Source organism: Nannospalax galili, unplaced genomic scaffold, assembly GCF_000622305.1.
Source record: "Nannospalax galili isolate Female #2095 unplaced genomic scaffold, S.galili_v1.0 scaffold340, whole genome shotgun sequence".
Classification (NCBI taxonomy): domain Eukaryota; kingdom Metazoa; phylum Chordata; class Mammalia; order Rodentia; family Spalacidae; genus Nannospalax; species Nannospalax galili.
In genome coordinates this window covers 160,484-177,611 of record NW_008347519.1, presented here as the reverse complement: position 1 = coordinate 177,611, position 17,128 = coordinate 160,484, and the positions used below count along the sequence as shown (strand labels likewise).

Sequence of the window (17,128 nt, the reverse complement as noted above, 5' to 3'; positions counted from 1 at the left end):
GAGACCCCACTGAAGTGGGGTGGGCCAGAAGGAAGGAAATGTCCTCGAAGACTTGGAGACCCCTGCCCGGGATTTGGAGTCTCTGCGGTCCCTTGATTTGGAGTCCCACCCTCTTGACGCAACCGAGACTATAATAAGTGCTGCCGTGGGCGGCTCTTGGAGGAAGGAGCCTGTGGCATGCTCGGTCTGGTGGGGGGTGAGGGTGGGGGGCTGAACTGGCATGCCAGGAGCCCTTTGTTCTCCAGAGGCCCAAACCCACTCTCTCCCAGGTCCTATCTTAGAGGTCAGTACTTCTTAAGGAGTGCCCTGCAGAATTCAGATGACACCATCGATAGGACAGGAGATCCTTCCCTAGTCTTTATGAAGGAGAGTTGGTAAAGGAATTGTTGGCTCTATCTGAATCTTTTTTAAAAATGACCGGTTTTCCATCATGTTCAATGGAACAGAATTCTGTCTTCCTAAGAGTAGAATAAATAAATTACTTATGAAGAGTAGAGAATTAAGGCTCTGCTGTGGTGGTGCATGCCTTTAATCCCAGCACTCGGGAGACAGAGGCAGGCGGATCTCTGTGAGTTCGAGACCAGCCTGGTCTACATAGTGAGTTCTAGGACAGCTGGGGCTACAGGGAGACCCTGTCTCAAAAAGATTTTAAAAAGAGTAGAGAATTGCCAGGCAAGATGGTGTACCCTTTTGAAGAAGCTGAGGCAGGAGGATTGCTGAAAGTTCAAGGCCAGCCTGAGCTACACAGTGAGTTCAAGGCAATGTTGAGCTGGGGGTGCACTGGTAGAGCACTTGTGTGGCTTGTAGAGGGCCTGAAGGTCCTAGGTTCCATCCCCAGCAATACACTCCACACACACACAAATATGGAGAAAAGCCTCCATCCAGTCTCTTCCATCCCCCCTTTCTGAGATTTTTTTTTTCGTTTTTGAGACAGGGTCTCCCTGTCGCCCTAACTGACCTGAAACTCACTATGTAGATGGGGCTGACCGCTGCCTCCAGAGTAAATGCTAGGATTAAGGGTATGAGCCACCATGCCTGGCTTCTTGCTGTTGAGACAGCTGTTCATTATGTAGCTGAGTCTAGGACTTGCTATGAAATCCAAACTGATCTGCAATTCTCAATCCCACCTCAGTCTCCTGAGTTGCAAGACTACAGCACTGGGATTATTGGTGTGCCCAATCACACCTAGGAGTCCCTCCCTTTCCACCACTAAGGGGAACTTCTTTATCTGACCCCAATCCCAGTCCCTTCAGACAGAGGTGGGATCTAGAGTACTTCCCTAGAAGGTTCTATGGGCCATTCCTACCAGGTCTGCCCTTCTCATCACTTAGGATATGAGGGAAGATGTCATGTGTAGTCCTATCAAAAGCTTGGATGCAGGAGCTGAAAACAACACTAGCTTCAGAAAGGAAATGAGAAGAGGGAGGCAAGGGAAGGGAATCAGACTGTCCTATTAGGAACCCAAACCAACCAATCCTTCCTCCAAATTATGCTCTGGTGGCCTCTCCCCTCAGAACGGTCTGCTAGGAGGCATCTTTGATAGGAAGAAATGGTTCCTTCACAACTCACCCCACCTCTGGGAAGCATCTGAGAATGGAGAGGACTGACATGCCTGAAAGCAAATAGCATATGATGGAGGAGGGACTTCCGCCTGACACACTTCATGAGCAAGAAAACCTGCTTTTGTGAGTTCTTGGTTCTATCCAGAGGTGAATGAGATAGAGCACTTCCACAAGTTCCTTACTGTGGGCCTTGTGGATGGAGAGCAGATTTACCAGGGCCCCACCACAGGATTGAAGACTAGGGTGGGCAGGAGGATGTGGCGGATGGTGTTGCCATGACAGCACTTCCTCCCTGTGTTGTCATCACTTACTCTAATGGCACTAAGGGGGTAGAACGGAAGGAGTGTGAGGGGAAGACAAGAACAGGAGCCTAGGGAGAAGAGGGGACCAAGGCAAGGCCTGGGAACCTCTGGGCACTTTGGTTGTATAGAGTATGCTGTTTTAAATGTTAATGTGTGTCTGGGAACCTGATACTTTCTACATGGTCCTTCTCATTTCTCTCTTTCTCTTCTCTCTCTCTCTCTCTCTCTCTCTCTCTCTCTCTCTCTCTCTGTGCATACATGTTCATTTCTGACAGCTGGAGAACAAGAGGTCACTGATCTTTAGTGGGTCCTGGGAATGGACACATTATCCAGTCCTGGAACCTTTTGACCCAGACTGCTTCCTGTTCTGGACTCCCCAGGCAGGGACTGCATCTCCATCTATCATGGCTCTGTCACAGCCTGTCTTCCCAGTGCTCACCCACATCTCCATTGCCAAGGTCAGCTCAACTGTGACCTGTATTTTGCTCCCTGAGGTATAAGGAAGAGAGTTTTGTAGATAGAAGGGTGATAACCCCGTCTTTTTCCATCCTACCCAAAGGTATTCTTCCCGAGTCCCAACTCCATCTTAGGGTCTAGTAAGTAGCTCCTTGAGAAAGGAGAAATCATTCACAACACAGCTAGCCTTTCCCTGCCCCAACTGGTCAACAAAACAGCCAAGTTGGAGGCTGGTACTTCTCTTACCTCGTATGATGTCCAGTGAGGCCTGGATTCCATCTCGGAGATCAGGGTCACCCACTCTCTCTGCCAGCTTCCTGAGTCGGCTTAGAGCCTGCTTCGCCACCTCATGTCGCCCGACTTCTGCTCTTACTGTGGCTGCAGCCCACTGCCTCTGGGCATGCATGTTGCACAGACTTGTCTTGCCAGCCTAACAACCACCTCTGGCCCTGAAGCCCATGGCTCTGGCAGCCCTCAAACTCCAGAAGGCCCCTTCTTCTGTGCCCCAGAACTCCTGGCCTCTGCCGCCCTTCCGTCTGTCAGCCTCACTTCCTGATTGGTGAGTTTCAAACCCACAACCAGGACATTACTACCTCTTACACCTCCTACCCCCTCTAGCGTTGGCATGAGGCTCTGACAGCCAGCTCCTGTTACTACTCCTCAGCCAGGTGGAGGGAGAGACCCGGACAAGCATCCCCCAGGGCCTCTGGGGGAGGTGGCTAATTAATGATGGGTGTTGGTTCCAGGAAAATGTGGCCAGCCAGATCTCAGATATAATCCCACACTCTTGGTGATTTGCAAATTTATCTCAGATTCACACAGAAATCCACATACACTTGATCTGTCACCACAGGGGCCTGCATTCCAGGTTTCAGTTATTCACCCCTCTCACTACATATTCCAATTGCCTTGTGTATTTACAATCTTATTGTGTAAGCCCAGCCCTTTTCAATTTCAGGTGTGTGGGCACATCTACATGGGTGCCCAATCCAGTCCAGCACAGCCTACCCTATTCCCTTATTAATTACAGGTGGGTGGGCCCATCTACATGGATGTGCAGCCCAGCTCAGCCCAACCTAACCCAGAGAGTTATAAAATACAGGTATGTGGGCATATCTACATCGATGCCAAACGCACCACAGCATAGCACAGCCCCTGATCAATTAAAGGTATGTGGGCACATCTACATGGATGCCCAGCCCATGCAAACCCAGCCCAGTATCAATTACAGGTGTGTGAGCACATCTACATGTATGCCCTGCCCAGCCCAGTTCAGCTACCCACTATAACCATCTTCTGTTCAAAAGGCCCAAGTATTTATGGGTATAATGAGTTATAGAAGAGAAAAATAAGCTATAACCAGATAAAATTACATGCCCCAAGTTCAATTACTCTCATAATAATGTATGTATAACATTTAATTGTTTACAACACATTGCCTTATGTATTATTTTCACGGCAAGTCCAAAGGGTAGGATAATTTATCCCTATTATATAGAAGAAACTGAGGCTGAGAAAAGCCAACAATAGGTGAAACAAAGATCTGATTATACTTAAATCGTTATTTATTTTTATTTTATGTGTATGAGTGTTTTGCCTGCATGTATGTAAGTGCACCCATGTTGTGCAATGCTTGCAAAAGGCAGAAGAGGGTGTCAGATCTCCTGGAATGGGCTATTAGGCAACATGTGGGTGCTGGGAATCAAACCTGGATCCTCTTCAAGAGCAGCTAGTATTTTTTTTTTTTTTGAGACATGGCATCCCTGTAGCCCCAGCTGGCCTGGAACTCACTATGTAGACCAGGCTGGCCTTAAACTCACAGAACTCCACCTGCCTCTGCCTCCTGAGTGCTGGGACTAAAGGTGTGTGCTACCACGCCTGGCATGTTCCCTACTTTCATTTCTGTTGCTGTGATATAATTCCCTGACAAACAGCAACTTAAGGGAGATGGGTTATTTCAGCTTACAATACAGGTTACAATCCATTGTTGTGGAGCAATCAAGGCAGGAACTTTGAACTGCTGGTCACATCATATCCACAGTCCAGAGCAGAGAGAAATGAATGCACGCTTACTCGTTTGCTTGCTTGTGCTCAGCTCCCCATCTCCACTCTTACACAGTTTAGGAAGGAATGGTGCCTGCCGCCCACAGTTGGGGGCTAGGTCTTCCCACATCTGTGAATTTAAGACAGTCCCCCAACAGTCATGCCCATAGGCCAACCCAATATAGACAGTCCTTCAGTGAGACTCTCTTCACAGGTGATTCTACGTTGTGTCAAGTTGACAATTAAAAGTAACCACCACAGCCTCTGTGTGTGTGTGTGTGCGTGCGTGTGTGTGTGTGAGGGTGTGCACATGCACATGTGTGCCCATGTATGTGGAAGCCCCAAATTGACACTAGGTGTCTTCCTCAATTTCTGTCGACTTTGTTTATTGAGGCAGGTTTTCTTAATCGAACTCAGAACTTGCTGATAGGCTAGTTAGGCAGCCCTTATCTATCCCCATTTTTACAGATGAAGAAATAGGCACAGAGAATTTAAGTACCTGGAAGAAGGTGATACAGATAGTAAGTGGCAAAATTAGAACCCCTGCAGTCTGACTTTAGAAGAAAGACTGTACTGCAGGTGGTCACAGGATATGAGCACACAGACTTAAATCATTCTGTGCAGTTGATGGGGGAGGGATTGTGTCATTTCTCACTCCCATTCAAAGGGCAGTACCTCGAAACATTTCTGCAATAACAAAGTTACTGACCAACCATTGACTATTCCTACCTCTGGAGTGAAAATATGAAAACTCAAGCCTGGAGAGATGGCTCTGTGGTTAAGAGTACTGGCTGCTCTTACAGAAGACCGGGGTTTGATTCCCAGCACCCACATGTTGCCCATGGCAGCTAACAACCGTCTGTAACTCTAGTTCACGGGGAATCCAGCACCCTCTTCTGACCTCTGTGGGTATTGCATAACACTAGCACACCTACATACATGCGGGCAATACAATCTGAAACATAAAATAAACAAAATAAGATAGTAAAAAAAGAAAATACGGAGACTCCTACTTATTTATATACCTGATTCTCCCTGGATCAGGCGTGCATGTGTTTAAAGATGCAGGAACACTTCTGTGTGTCTGTGGCTTTGTCACAACCAAGAAAGCACTTGCTCAACTTCCCCTTGAAGTGCTGACGTGTTCACACTGCAGAGGGAGGAATGTGGAACAAAACATGTTTACTAGCAGACACATTTAACAAATGTGTGAGGATTTCGGGCCCTCCCTGGCTAGGCTACATAGTTCAATATTTGGCTCCTCTTGGTGTTCCCGAGTGTGACACAGTAATAACCAAATGATGGCGTCACGGTGAGGTCATCGTGGGATGAGGGGAAACAGGTGGGAAGGACTAGCCTTCGAGGGGCGGATCCCCTTCCACCCAGCTCTACGAGTCCCTCCGGTCTTTCTGTCCACCTGAGTCTCCAGTTTCTCCTCGGATTCCCAGTCTCTCGACTCGGATCATGGGTGACTGCGCTTTGTATCTACGCTTTTGAGTTTAGGCTCTGGTCCCTAAGAGAATACCTAGAAACCCCGTCCCCAGTTTTTAAGTTTCGTCCAATGAAGAAACTGAGGGAGGGACAGGGAGGCGGGCTAGTGACGTAATGCAGATTGATTGGCATTGAGACCATCGAAGTCCTGGGTTAGCCACGAGTTTCGCCAATCCAGAGGCAGGGGTGGGACGGTGCAGGCGCAGAGAATTGGTTTGACTGGCTTCGATTTAAAGCGATAGAAGCTGTCGGAGTCCTAGAAGACGGTCCCCAATACTTTCCCCCCAAGTCCCAGGGACCACTTGGGTCCCAAGAATTGGGGAGATGGTTTGCGGAGGCTTTGCCTGTTCCAAGAACGCGCTGTGCGCTCTCAACGTGGTCTACATGGTGAGGTTTTATGGGGCAAGCTTCGGGGCGGAAAGACGAAAGAGGAGAATCTCTAGGGGACTTCCGGTAGGGAGAGGGGTGTACTGGGGGTTCTGGGAAGATTCCCAAGAACTTCCGGCGAATAGGGAATTCCTGGGGACTTCCGTGGAAGAGGGGAGACTTCCGGTGATGGGGGGCTTGTGTCAGGGTGTTGAGGGGGAGGTGAACTGAAGATTGTAGGTTTAAAGTACGTCTTCTGTCATTGAATCTCTTCCCAAAATAGATGCTGGAGGACGCTAAGGGCTCCGTTTGTACACTGAGACGTTACTGCCCTTGCCTCTCCTCCCAGCCATTCCCCAGTACCAGTGAAGAGCGCCAGAGATGCCCTTGGTTCTGATGGTGCTGCCCTCATTCCCCTTCCCTGTCTACCCCATTTTGTCCACGTCCCCTTGTAATGGCCTTTGGCAGTGCTGAATGCTAAAATTCTTTTGAGACCGGGCTTTGCTATGCTGCCTGATTCCCTAGTGCTGGGATTACAGGTGTGTGCCACACCAGGCTAAATCCTTTGAAATGTCTCCTCTCTTGCAGCTGGTGGGCTTATTGCTCATTGGAGTGGCTGCTTGGGGCAAAGGTCTGGGTCTGGTGTCCAGCATTCACATCATTGGAGGAGTCATTGCTGTTGGAGTCTTCCTTCTCCTCATTGCAGTGGCTGGACTGGTGGGTGCTGTTAACCACCACCAAGTCCTGCTATTCTTTGTATCCTGACCTAAAGTGACTGGGGCACCTGGGCCCTTGGGAGGGTTTTGTCTAAAAGGCTAGGGGACCTCAGGTAGGGTTCCTTGTTGTTTTACTCTGTAATACACAAAAGTTGATGCTTTTGTTTCCAACTCTATAAAGCTGTGTAATTTTGTGAACAGATGAGATGGCTTGGAACCGTATCCTCTTAAATCCCAATTACAGGTGTGTGCCAACCACACTGGGTGAAATATTTAAAATGTAAATGTGATCTTTTCCTTAACCTCTCAGTACATGATCATTCTTGGTTTGGTCTTTATCTTCCAGTTTGGAATTTCTTGCTCATGTCTGGCCATTAATCGAAGCAAACAGGTAAGGGGACATTCAAGTACTTGCTTGCCCTCCAGTCCTTTAAATCTCTTAACTCTTATATTAGTCTGATCCTTTAGTACCTGAAATCATCCTTAGGTGCACTACTTTCAGACACAGACATGTATGGCTAATTCTCCAAAATCTAATCAGAACTTGATAACGACACTCAACATTGTCTCCAATTGTGACATGCTACCTTGTTTCTGCAGGATGTTGACCACCCTGCTAAAACATGAAAATTGAGGCACTTGATCAGTAAGTAGGGAGATTCATATCCCTCTGCTTGTATGCCCTAGACAGATGTCATCAATGCCTCTTGGTGGGTCTTGAGCAACAACACCCGGCATGAACTGGAAAGAAGCTTTGACTGTTGTGGCTTATTCAACCTCACAACCCTGTACCTACAAGATGACACTTCCTGCAATGCAGTGAGTCGAGGGGTAGGGAGCACAGCTGGAAGGTAGGAAGCTCATTAGACAAGGCAGAAATGGGTTGATTTAGCAGCTGCCTTGAATTGGGCTGCTAAGGGGATGAAGGGGTGGTTGAGGGAACAGTCTACAGGAATTCAAACACTAGTAAATAATTTCTGGGAACATTCACAGTACACATTTGGATAAGGGCAGGTTAATAGCTTTTTCTATCCATACATTTTACCCTCAGATGTGCAAGAACAGGAATTCTGCGTGCCAGATGTGTGGAGAAAAGTTTCTTAAACATTCAGATGAAGCCCTGAAAATCCTAGGGGGTGTTGGACTTTTCTTTAGCTTTACAGAGGTAACATCTCCCATTGACCTCAGGTACATTCCTAAACCCTAAACCTCAAGATCCAAAACTGACTTGTCCTTTCTTTGTTCCTGTAGATTCTTGGTGTTTGGCTAGCAATGAGATTTCGGAATCAAAAAGATCCTCGAGCCAACCCTAGTGCCTTTCTATGAGACTTTGGATTCCTCCCCATCCCATCAGATAGGGTCTTGTAGCCCAGGCTGGACTTGAACTTGCTTTAGCTGAGGATGACCTAGCGTTCCTGATCCTCCTGCCTCAGCCTCCCACTGCTGGGATTACAGATGTGTGTCACCTGACTTGGCTTTGATCTCTCCCAGCTTTTTATAACACCCTTAATTTCTGAAAACCTAAGACCTTTACCCCCTTGTTTTTTTCGAAAGGTCTTTTGCCACATAACTGATCAACTGAACAGTTATATGTATTACGCCTTTACATATTTTGACAGGAGTAAGATTACAGGGAAAAGAAACCCACCCGCCTCTCCCTAAGAGAATATGGTACATTCCTAGTACAAATCAACACAGTATTAGGGAAAAGCAGAAAAACAATTTTTTTGTTGGTGGTGATATGGCCCAGTCTCACACATGGCCAGGCACGTTACTTCTACCGCACTACATTCCCAGCCCCACCCGAAATTCCTGTAAAGGCAGGACCCAGAGTGAAGGTCAGTGAATATAAAAAACAAAAGCCATTTAAACCACATATTCAAAGAGACTTTAAAGATCTTTCCAATCTTTGTCAAAGAACCTTAATGCCAGAGCTAGAGATAGCTCAGCAATTAGGAGCATGGCCTGTTCTTTTTAGAGGACCCTGGTTCAGGTTCCAGCATCTACATTGCCATTCACCACAGACTGTCTTTAACTCCAGTTATAGGGGATCTGATGCCCTCTTGTCCTCCTTGGGTACCAGGCATGAACATGGCGTGTGCACACGTACACACATACACACACAGAAAACACACACCCATAAAATAATAAAAATATTGAAGAACAAAACAAAACTCTGCTGCCTGCCTTGGTCTTATGTAATTTAGGGAGAGTGTCTTTAAGGTTTCAGGGAAGATCCTTCTTAATGGTGGTTTCTTAAATCTGCCAATGGTAAAGCCAATGAGACAAATATTAAAGGAAAGAAAAGACCAGATATCTTTGTCTTGTTTTGTTTTGCTGTATAAAAAGGGATCCCAATATAAAGTAGGGAAGAAAAGAGGATATACCCTTTAGTGTAGAGGAATAAGGGCGGGGGAGGGGGTTGTCATTTAAGGCATAAAAATATTCTCTGTAAAAAGTTGGAGGCACAGCTTCAGGGAAGGCAGTTTGCCTTGGCAGTGGGATTCTCTCCACTCAAGTGTCCAGAAGGGGGAAAGGCAGCCCCTGTACTGCTCACTCAGGATCAGCTTCTTCCTTGTGTAGGTAAGAGTGTTGCAGGGCTCGGAAGGCAGAGATTCGCTTATGTGGGTTAAAAGTCAGCATTTCCTAAGGGGAGAGGCAAAGGTCAGAAAACCATGGAAAGGAGACTGCGGCCCACCCCCAAACAGACCTGGGATGGGCTGCTTCCTTCATTCTACTCTGGCAGCCTATTCACTATCTAGATCTTATGAGCCACAATGGTCTTGACCCCTAACAACCAGTTTCTTGGGCATGTGTTATTTTTCCCCTTTGTGGGTGCATTTTTGCGTGTGAAAGTGTAGGCATGCACGTGTTCGTTCCAGTGCCCACGTGGAGGTCAGAGGACAATCTCAAGTGTCAGTCCTTGCCTTCCTTGTCTGAGACAGTCTTTTTTTCGCTACTGTGTATACCAGAACAGCTGACCTATGAGCTCCCAGGGAGCCTTCTGTCTCTACTTCCCATCTCTCCATAGGAGTGCTGGAATTTCAGATGCACAGTACCATATCCAGCTTTTACATGAATTCTGGTGATTCAAACTCAGGACTTCACACTTTACAGCGAGAGCTATACCCACTGAATCCTCTCACCAGCCCATTACTATTTCTCAACCCAATTGTGCCCCATGCCTATGCCCAGTACCAGCAGCAGCTGTGCTCCAGATTCTTCTATCTCTGGCACCACTGACTGCACAGGCCGAGGCCCTCTGGGGGAAAAGGCTCCTCTGGGTAGAGATACATCTCGAGGCCAGTCATCTTCTGGAGGTAATCCGATCAGACTGTGGGGACAAGATAACTCTGGTCAGGAGGGTCCTCCTCCAGCTTTTATTCCCAGGGGAGAGCTAGTTGCCAACTGGGTTTCAGCAGAAACATAACCCAGAATGGAAAATTCATTTCCATTGTTGGGTACTTACTCAAAAATTTTGCCCAACTGGTCAGCTTCTGAGTTGCCACAGAAGAGAGGCCTAAGGCAGAAAAAAATTCAAAGAAACAGTTCAAAGATGGGGGACTGATTACTGTTAAGTAGCTTAAAATAGTCTGGAGAATAAAGAAATATGAAGTTTCTGATTCCAGGACACTTCAGAACTTCTGGATACTGGCTGTGGGTACTTACTCAAAAATTTTGCCCAACTGGTCAGCTTCTGAGTTGCCACAGAAGAGAGGCCTAAGGCAGAAAAAAAGTCAAAGAAACAGTTCAAAGATGGGGGACTGATTACTGTTAAGTAGCTCAAAATAGTCTGGAGAATAAAGAAATATGAAGTTTCTGATTCCAGGACACTTCAGAACTTCTGGATACTGGCTGTTACAGGTCAGTTGTTTAAAAAAAAAAAAAAAAAGGTGTGTGGGTGGGAGGCAGGCCAGGCACGGTAGTGCATGAGTTTAATCCCAGCACTCAGGAAGCAAACAGGTGGATCTCTGTGAGTTCTAGGCCAGCTACACAGTGAGACCCTGTCTTTGAGAAGAGAAAAAAAAAAAAAAGAAACAATTGGGGGACAAGGGATTGGGACTTCAGGTCAATGGCAGAGCATGTGCCTCGCATGAGCAAGACCCTACATATATCCAACGCCATACATATACAGAAAGAATGGGCCAGAAGAGATGCAGCTTGTAAATGATTTGGGAGCTTGGAGTGTGGTTCAGTGGTTAAGAGTACATTCAAGGTTTATTCTCCAGCACCATAAACAACAAAAAGACTTGTGGAATTCAAGAGTGGCTTAAGAGTTTTGAGTTCCAGGGCTGGAGAGATGTCTCAGCGGTTAAGAACACCGACTGTTCTTGCAGAAGACCTGGGTTCAAATCCCAGTACCCACATGGCAGCTAACAACTGTCCATAACTCCAGTTCCAGGGGATTGGACAGTCTGTTCTCTATGGGCATTGCATGACACAGGTGCACTTACCTACATGCAGGCAATACACACACACACATAAAATAAAAATATTAAGTAAAAAAGGAGTTTTGCTGGGCATGGTGGTGCATACCTTTAATCCCAGCACTTGAGAGGCAGAGGCAGGCGGATCTCTGTGAGTTCAAGGCCAACCTGGTCTACATAGTGAGTTCCAGGACAGCTGGGGCTACAGAGAGACCCTGTTTCAAAAAGACCAAAAAAAAAAAAAAGAGTTTTGCGTTCCCTACTTTCGACGAAACATCTCTGCAAAGATACAGCCAACACTCCACATGTCCACAGGTGTTGCATATGTAGACTGCAGAAGGACTTCAGGAGCACGGTACCAGAGTGTAACAACCTAAAGAAAACAGAAAAAAAAAATGAATGAGGGCCTTCCAGATAGGAATCACAACTGCCTGGCTGAAAACATGAAGCAGAAGACTTCTCAGTTGCTTTGGGAAATCAAGTCTTACCCCCAACCACAACCCATTCTGGCTACCATATTTCTACTGACCACAGGTGTAAGGGCCATCTGGTAGCTGTAGATTCTGGCCAGGCCAAAGTCAGCCAGCTTGACTGTCCCATTACTTGTCACCAGAATGTTCTCTGGCTTCAGGTCTCGGTGAACAATGCAATTAGCATGAAGGAAATCTAGGCCTCTTAGAAACTGGCGCATCAGATCCTGGTTTTGAAGGAAGTACAGAATCACTGGAAACTAGGTATCATACTCAAAATCCTAACAAGTTTTATTACAAAGATCCCAATCCATCTCCCAATGTCTACTCATCCTTCTCACCTTGATGGTCTCAACTGGCAAGCCTGGTGGGGGTGCTTTGTCCAAGTATGTCCTTAGGTCCTGGTCTATATGCTCAAACACTAGGGTCACTTTGATATCGCGGTCAGTTCGGGAAGTAGCACAGACATCCATCAGCCTGACCAAAATAAATGGTCACTAGCTGGTCAATCCCCTTCACCAACATGGCCTCCTCTATTTCCTCAAGGTCCCACTTCTCCCGACCACACCCCCACTCACAGGTCCTTTTCTCTTTTCCTCCCCACTCCGAATCCTCAACCTTCTCACCGGACAACATTAGGATGCTCAAAAGCCTCCAGCCTCCTCAGTAAGGCCACCTCACGAACTGTGCTGATGGGAAGGCCCCCTCCAGCTGCTCCTCCATTGGGGACTCTCACGCTCTTGAGAGCCACGAAGTGGCCACTGTGGGGATCACGGGCCTTGTACACCGTCCCATAAGCTCCGACACCAATTTCAGCCACTGGCTCATATCGAGAGGTGGCCATTCTCGGATCAGGGGATACCCTACAATCACAGAGACTTCTAATACCAAATCTCTTCCACAGTCAGGGGAGTGAGACCGAGCAATAACAAAGGAACTCCCTCAAAAGACACCACACGCACCATCACCAGCATCCCATCCCCCTCCCAAACTTCCAGGGGCCGCGCTTCGGGTAATACAATGACCACCAAGCCCTCCAGCCACGTGATATCCTAGAAGAAGAAAAATAAAACTTCTCCCTTTGGAGGACATCATGCTGAGCACAAAAGAGTTCACACGACGCGGTAACACAATGCAACTATTTGCATTGAAGATTCTGCACCTCAGGCCCTAAAAATCACATCCCCTCCCACACCACAAAGGCCCCACTTCCCGCCCTTGGGCCACCCTTCCATAACCAGCCCGCGATGCGCACGCGTGGGGGGCCGTGGGGAGGCGGGGACTGGTCCCCATTCCTGGGAAGGGGCCGCACTCACCTTCTGCCCGACCAAGAGCTGGGGCGGCGGCCCGTTATCAGGACCCGGGAGCCAGTTCCTCCGGTGCCATACACCCGGGCTCGGTCCCGGGCAGCTGGACTCTACCGGCCAGACCATAGACACAGGCCCTAGGCTAGAGAGGCCCCCTCCACCCCCACCCTCACCATGTGACCAGCTGCCAAAGAGGCGCGCGGAAATCGGGAGGGCGGGGCGAGTGCCGGACGTTCGGGACATGTGACCTCCACCCATGCGCAGACGGGCGGTCGGAACAGCATTGATGGAAGGGGTGTGGTGAGGGAAAGGGGGTGTAGACCCTGATAACCACGTGACCTGTTGCTATCACACGTGACTACTTGGCATTGCTCTGAGGAGCATAGGTGTGGTTACGCCGTTGGGACACGTGACTGGCTGTCTTACCCAAGCTGCAGAGGGAGGGGTGTGGGGGCGAGAGAGGGTGGAGCCCAAGGCGGTGCCATGGCAACTGGGCCACCCGGATCCCAACTCTGGGCTGAAGGCCGAGCTTGAGCTCATCTCTAGTCCCACTACTAGTCTCTATGTGGGCGGAAGGTCGGGGTACTAGTGGGAGATCCAGGTACCAGAGATGGTGCTGTCACATTTTCTCTCCACCGCCACTGGGGAAACATTCGTATTTGTGTTTTTGTTTTACTCATTCATTCAACAAAATTTTACTAAGTGCTTGCTTCCAGTTAGTATGTGACGTTTTTGTTTTGGTGTCTCAGTCCACCAGTCCTTAGAAGTAGTGAAAAGGCTATCTGATGTAGCTGAGTGTGGTCTTATAAAACAGGGAACAGACACCTGAGGAGGAAACTAGCATTAAAAGACAGACAGAAGGAATATTAACATAGAAATCCATTGCAGAGGAAAAGTTGCAAGGTGATGCCCTCCCCTCTTCCCAACTTCTGAACCTCCTCAGGCGTATTAGAAGCAGACAGTGAGAAGTGATTGGACATAAGAGTTCTTGTCTTGGGGCTGGAGAGCTGGGTCAGCAGTTAAAAATACCTGTTCTTGCCAAGGACCAAGTTTGGTTCTCAGGACCTACGAGGTGGCTCACAGGAATCTGTAACTCCAGTTCCAGGGGATCTGATGCCCTCTTCTGACCTCCAGGGACGCCAGGCATGCACATGGCCTACAGGCATATGTGCATGCAGGCAAAAGTCTCATACACATTTTTTAAAAAGTACTTGGTCTTAAAAGGTTCTTTACAGCACTAAGATTCTACATTCTATTCTGTTTGTGTAGGTATGTACAAGGACAGGCACCAGCAGCACCACCTCAGAACGATCTGTGTCCCTCTACAAACTTGTAATGCATGCATTAGTATCTCATCCCTTTTTTGCTCCAGTGCAGCTTTCTTATCACTTAGGACTGCCCTGAACAGCTTTTCTCAAATGGCCTCTGCCCACAGAAAACCAGGTATACAGAGGTAGATTTGTCTGACTTATCTTATTGGTCCCAACTTCTTTATTAGCTCCGACCATTTAGGGACATGGGAGTAAGGTATCATATTCCAATTTGTGAGAAACTAAAATCTGGAGCTGTGTTTATTTTTTGGTGCTGAGGAGTGAAGTCAGGGCTTTATGCATAGTAAGGATGCATTCAATCACTGAGCTAAACTTCCAAACCCTAAACTGTGAAATCGTTTTGTTTTTTTTAAGGTTTATTTTTATGTGTATGTATAGTGCTTGAATGAATGTATGTGTACCACATCTGTGCCTGGTGCCCATAGAGGCCAGAAGAAGGCATCAGATCCTCTGGTATTGGAGTAACAAGTGGGTGTTAGCCGCCATGTGGGTGCTGGAAATTGAATCCAGGCCCTCTGCAAGAGCAGCAAATACTCTTTAGCTGTTTGGACATCTCTCCAGGCCCCTTTTTTGAGATAGGGTCTCACCCTGTAGCTGAAGTTGGCCCTCAAATTCACAGCAATCCTCCTGCCTCAGCCTCCCAATGCTGTCCTTGTAGCTTCATTAAAAAATTTTTTTATGTGTTTGAGTGTTTTGCCTTCGGGTATTTAAGTGTACCAGTTGCATTCAATGGCCAAGGAGGCCAGAAGAGGGCATCAGATTCTCTGGAACTGGCGCTAAGGACATGTGTTAGCTACCATGTGGGTGCTGGGAACTGAACCCAGGTGCTCTGGAAGAGAGGTAAGTGCTCTTAATTGCTGTGGCTCCATTTTTTATTTTGTTATTTTGTTTTTATGAGACAAGGTCTCATGTAGTCCATGCTGGCCTTGATATAGATACATAGCTAGGGCTGGCCTCAAATGCCTGATCCTATTATCTCCATTGCCCAAGTACTGGGATTACAGACATGCACCACCACACTCAATTTTTTTTTTTTTTGAGAGAGTGTCCTGCTATATTGACAACACTGGCCTTAAACTCTCAGCAGTCCAAATGCTTGGCTTATAGACCTGAGCCATCACACCCCCAACCTGAAACCATTTTATTAGCTGTTTGCCACTTCTTCTGCTCTAACTTCTATTCTCCAAAATTTCCTGGCTGAGACTGTAACAGTATAGACTTGAATATTAATGTGAATCACAATTCAGGGTATAATGGAAACCACATTGGACAGTTTCCTCTTGTTGCTGTTCTGATGCTTATAGTTCTTGGCCCTTGCAGACTAGAGCACCTAGGAGACTGGTTTGAAAAGGATCCACAGCAGAAGGGTGTGGTGGCTTACACCTTGAATCCCAGCACTCTGGAGGCAGAGGCAGGCAGATTTCTCTGATTAAGGCCAGCCTGCTCTGCATAGCAAGCTCCAGGCCAGCTGAGGCTACAGGGAAACCCTGTCTTAAATAAATAAATAAATAAATAAATAAATAAATAAATTGATAAATTGATAAATAAAATAAATCTAGGCCTAAATTGGCTAAGGGCCTGGAGAGGTGTTTCAGTGGTGACATTTCCAGGGCTATTTGGTTTTTCAGTTTTCTGAAAAGCTAAGTGCTTGTTCATTTATCAAACTCCCAGCACAAGTAGTATCACCTTACCCCGGACATGAGCTCACTGTAGTCTGCTGTCCTTAGAACAGATGCTTTCCTCTTTGTCTGCTCAAGTCCCAGCCTTTTTTCACCCCCTCCTCCTGGTTCATTCATTTGTCCACCCAAAGCACTTGAATGCTTCACAAAAAAAAAAAATTGTTGTCTCCTCTATCACTTTCCATTGAGGAACCTTAATTTGGCAATCTGTCCCAGGCTCCATCCCCTCCCTCCTGTTAATTACTCTTTTACTAATTAATATTTTCCCAGTGTGTTTGACCCAGTGGGCTCCTCGGGAATCCCTTTTCCCTCAGCTTCACAAAGGGGATGAGAAGGAGGGTGTAAGTCTAAGGCAGAAAAAATGTGATGGGCTGGGTAGAAGGGCTCCAGGGGTCTAGGGACCCTGAAAACAAAGACTTAAGTGTGTAAGTGTGGTATTCTTCAGAATAGTGGAGGTGAGGGCAGAAGGGTACCAAGAAAGCCACGCCCATCCCTTTAGCACTCCAACCGTTCTTGCTCACTCCCCTCACACATCGCGACCAAACGCTTCTGTTTCCCACACAATCCGATTCCATTCCTCGCACACCGCTCTTCCACAGTTCCGCACCCAGCCACACTTTACAACCTTTTGTGTGTTTATTGCTCGAGTCCATCCTTGCCCGCTCCCTCCGCCTCCAATCCCCGCACACTTCTGACGCTTGGAGAGCTTTTTCTTCCTACTCTCCCATTTTGCATAAGCCTCTCGGCCCCAGGTACACCTGCATCCTTTGATGTCCCACCTTCCATCTTCACCCTCATCCGCACACACACACCTATTCTTCTAGCGGAGTGCACACTCCCCTTCCTTGGCCACTCCCCTCTCTCCCTCCTCCAGGGTCTCGCACACTCGCCCCGCCCCTGGGGACACCTGCTCGTGCAGGGCAGGGCGGGGATGCGCAGCCGCGGCCCCTTCTCCTCCTCTCCCTCTCCCCCTCCCCG

General features: G+C 47.7%; 3 protein-coding genes across 6 annotated transcripts in view; 2 read left to right on the top strand and 1 right to left on the bottom strand.

Annotated features, from left to right (window-relative positions):
* The first annotated feature begins 5,812 nt into the window (after positions 1-5,812).
* On the top strand, positions 5,813-9,250 carry Tspan31 (tetraspanin 31). Of its 3 annotated transcripts, none has more exons than XM_029568787.1 (6): positions 5,813-5,831; positions 6,809-6,976; positions 7,247-7,327; positions 7,624-7,755; positions 7,988-8,101; positions 8,188-9,250. In XM_029568787.1, exons 3-6 carry the CDS (start codon positions 7,250-7,252, stop codon positions 8,260-8,262), a joined length of 399 nt encoding a protein of 132 aa, XP_029424647.1. In that variant the 5' UTR covers positions 5,813-5,831; positions 6,809-6,976; positions 7,247-7,249; the 3' UTR covers positions 8,263-9,250. The 3 variants fall into 3 exon arrangements, with proteins under 3 accessions (XP_029424647.1, XP_008842268.1, XP_029424646.1); XM_008844046.1 differs by lacking the exon at positions 5,813-5,831 and adding an exon at positions 5,909-6,241; XM_029568786.1 differs by lacking the exons at positions 5,813-5,831; positions 6,809-6,976 and adding an exon at positions 6,026-6,241 and having other exon boundaries at positions 7,283-7,327.
* Positions 9,229-13,348, bottom strand: Cdk4 (cyclin dependent kinase 4). 2 transcript variants are annotated; one of them, XM_017800851.2, is made up of 8 exons: positions 13,150-13,348; positions 12,460-12,696; positions 12,175-12,310; positions 11,893-12,060; positions 11,627-11,736; positions 10,406-10,456; positions 10,135-10,270; positions 9,229-9,582 (listed from the first exon to the last, which is right to left on the bottom strand). In XM_017800851.2, exons 2-8 carry the CDS (start codon positions 12,675-12,677, stop codon positions 9,490-9,492), a joined length of 912 nt encoding a protein of 303 aa, XP_017656340.1. In that variant the 5' UTR covers positions 12,678-12,696; positions 13,150-13,348; the 3' UTR covers positions 9,229-9,489. The 2 variants fall into 2 exon arrangements, with proteins under 2 accessions (XP_017656340.1, XP_008842269.1); XM_008844047.3 differs by lacking the exon at positions 10,406-10,456 and adding an exon at positions 10,606-10,656 and having other exon boundaries at positions 13,150-13,345.
* The window catches only part of March9 (membrane associated ring-CH-type finger 9), an 8,009-nt gene continuing 3,961 nt past the window's right edge, over positions 13,081-17,128 (top strand). The window contains exon 1 of the mRNA XM_008844101.2: positions 13,081-13,212. Coding sequence (XP_008842323.1) covers positions 13,081-13,212 — 132 coding nt within the window. The remainder of the gene's footprint in view (positions 13,213-17,128) is intronic.

What these genes read in the sequence shown, in the direction of transcription:
- Tspan31 (XM_008844046.1), top strand. Translation starts at nt 6,179, where the DNA reads ATGGTTTGCGGAGGCTTTGCCTGTTCCAAGAACGCGCTGTGCGCTCTC. An exon ending in ACCAAGTCCTGCTATTCTTT is followed by an intron (nt 6,977 to 7,246) that starts GTATCCTGACCT and finishes TTAACCTCTCAG; the next exon opens with TACATGATCATTCTTGGTTT. An exon ending in CCATTAATCGAAGCAAACAG is followed by an intron (nt 7,328 to 7,623) that starts GTAAGGGGACAT and finishes TGTATGCCCTAG; the next exon opens with ACAGATGTCATCAATGCCTC.
- Cdk4 (XM_017800851.2), bottom strand. Translation starts at nt 12,677, where the DNA reads ATGGCCACCTCTCGATATGAGCCAGTGGCTGAAATTGGTGTCGGAGCT. An exon ending in AGATGGCCCTTACACCTGTG is followed by an intron (nt 11,737 to 11,892) that starts GTCAGTAGAAAT and finishes TGTTTTCTTTAG; the next exon opens with GTTGTTACACTCTGGTACCG. An exon ending in GCAGAGATGTTTCGTCGAAA is followed by an intron (nt 10,457 to 11,626) that starts GTAGGGAACGCA and finishes TTTCTGCCTTAG; the next exon opens with GCCTCTCTTCTGTGGCAACT.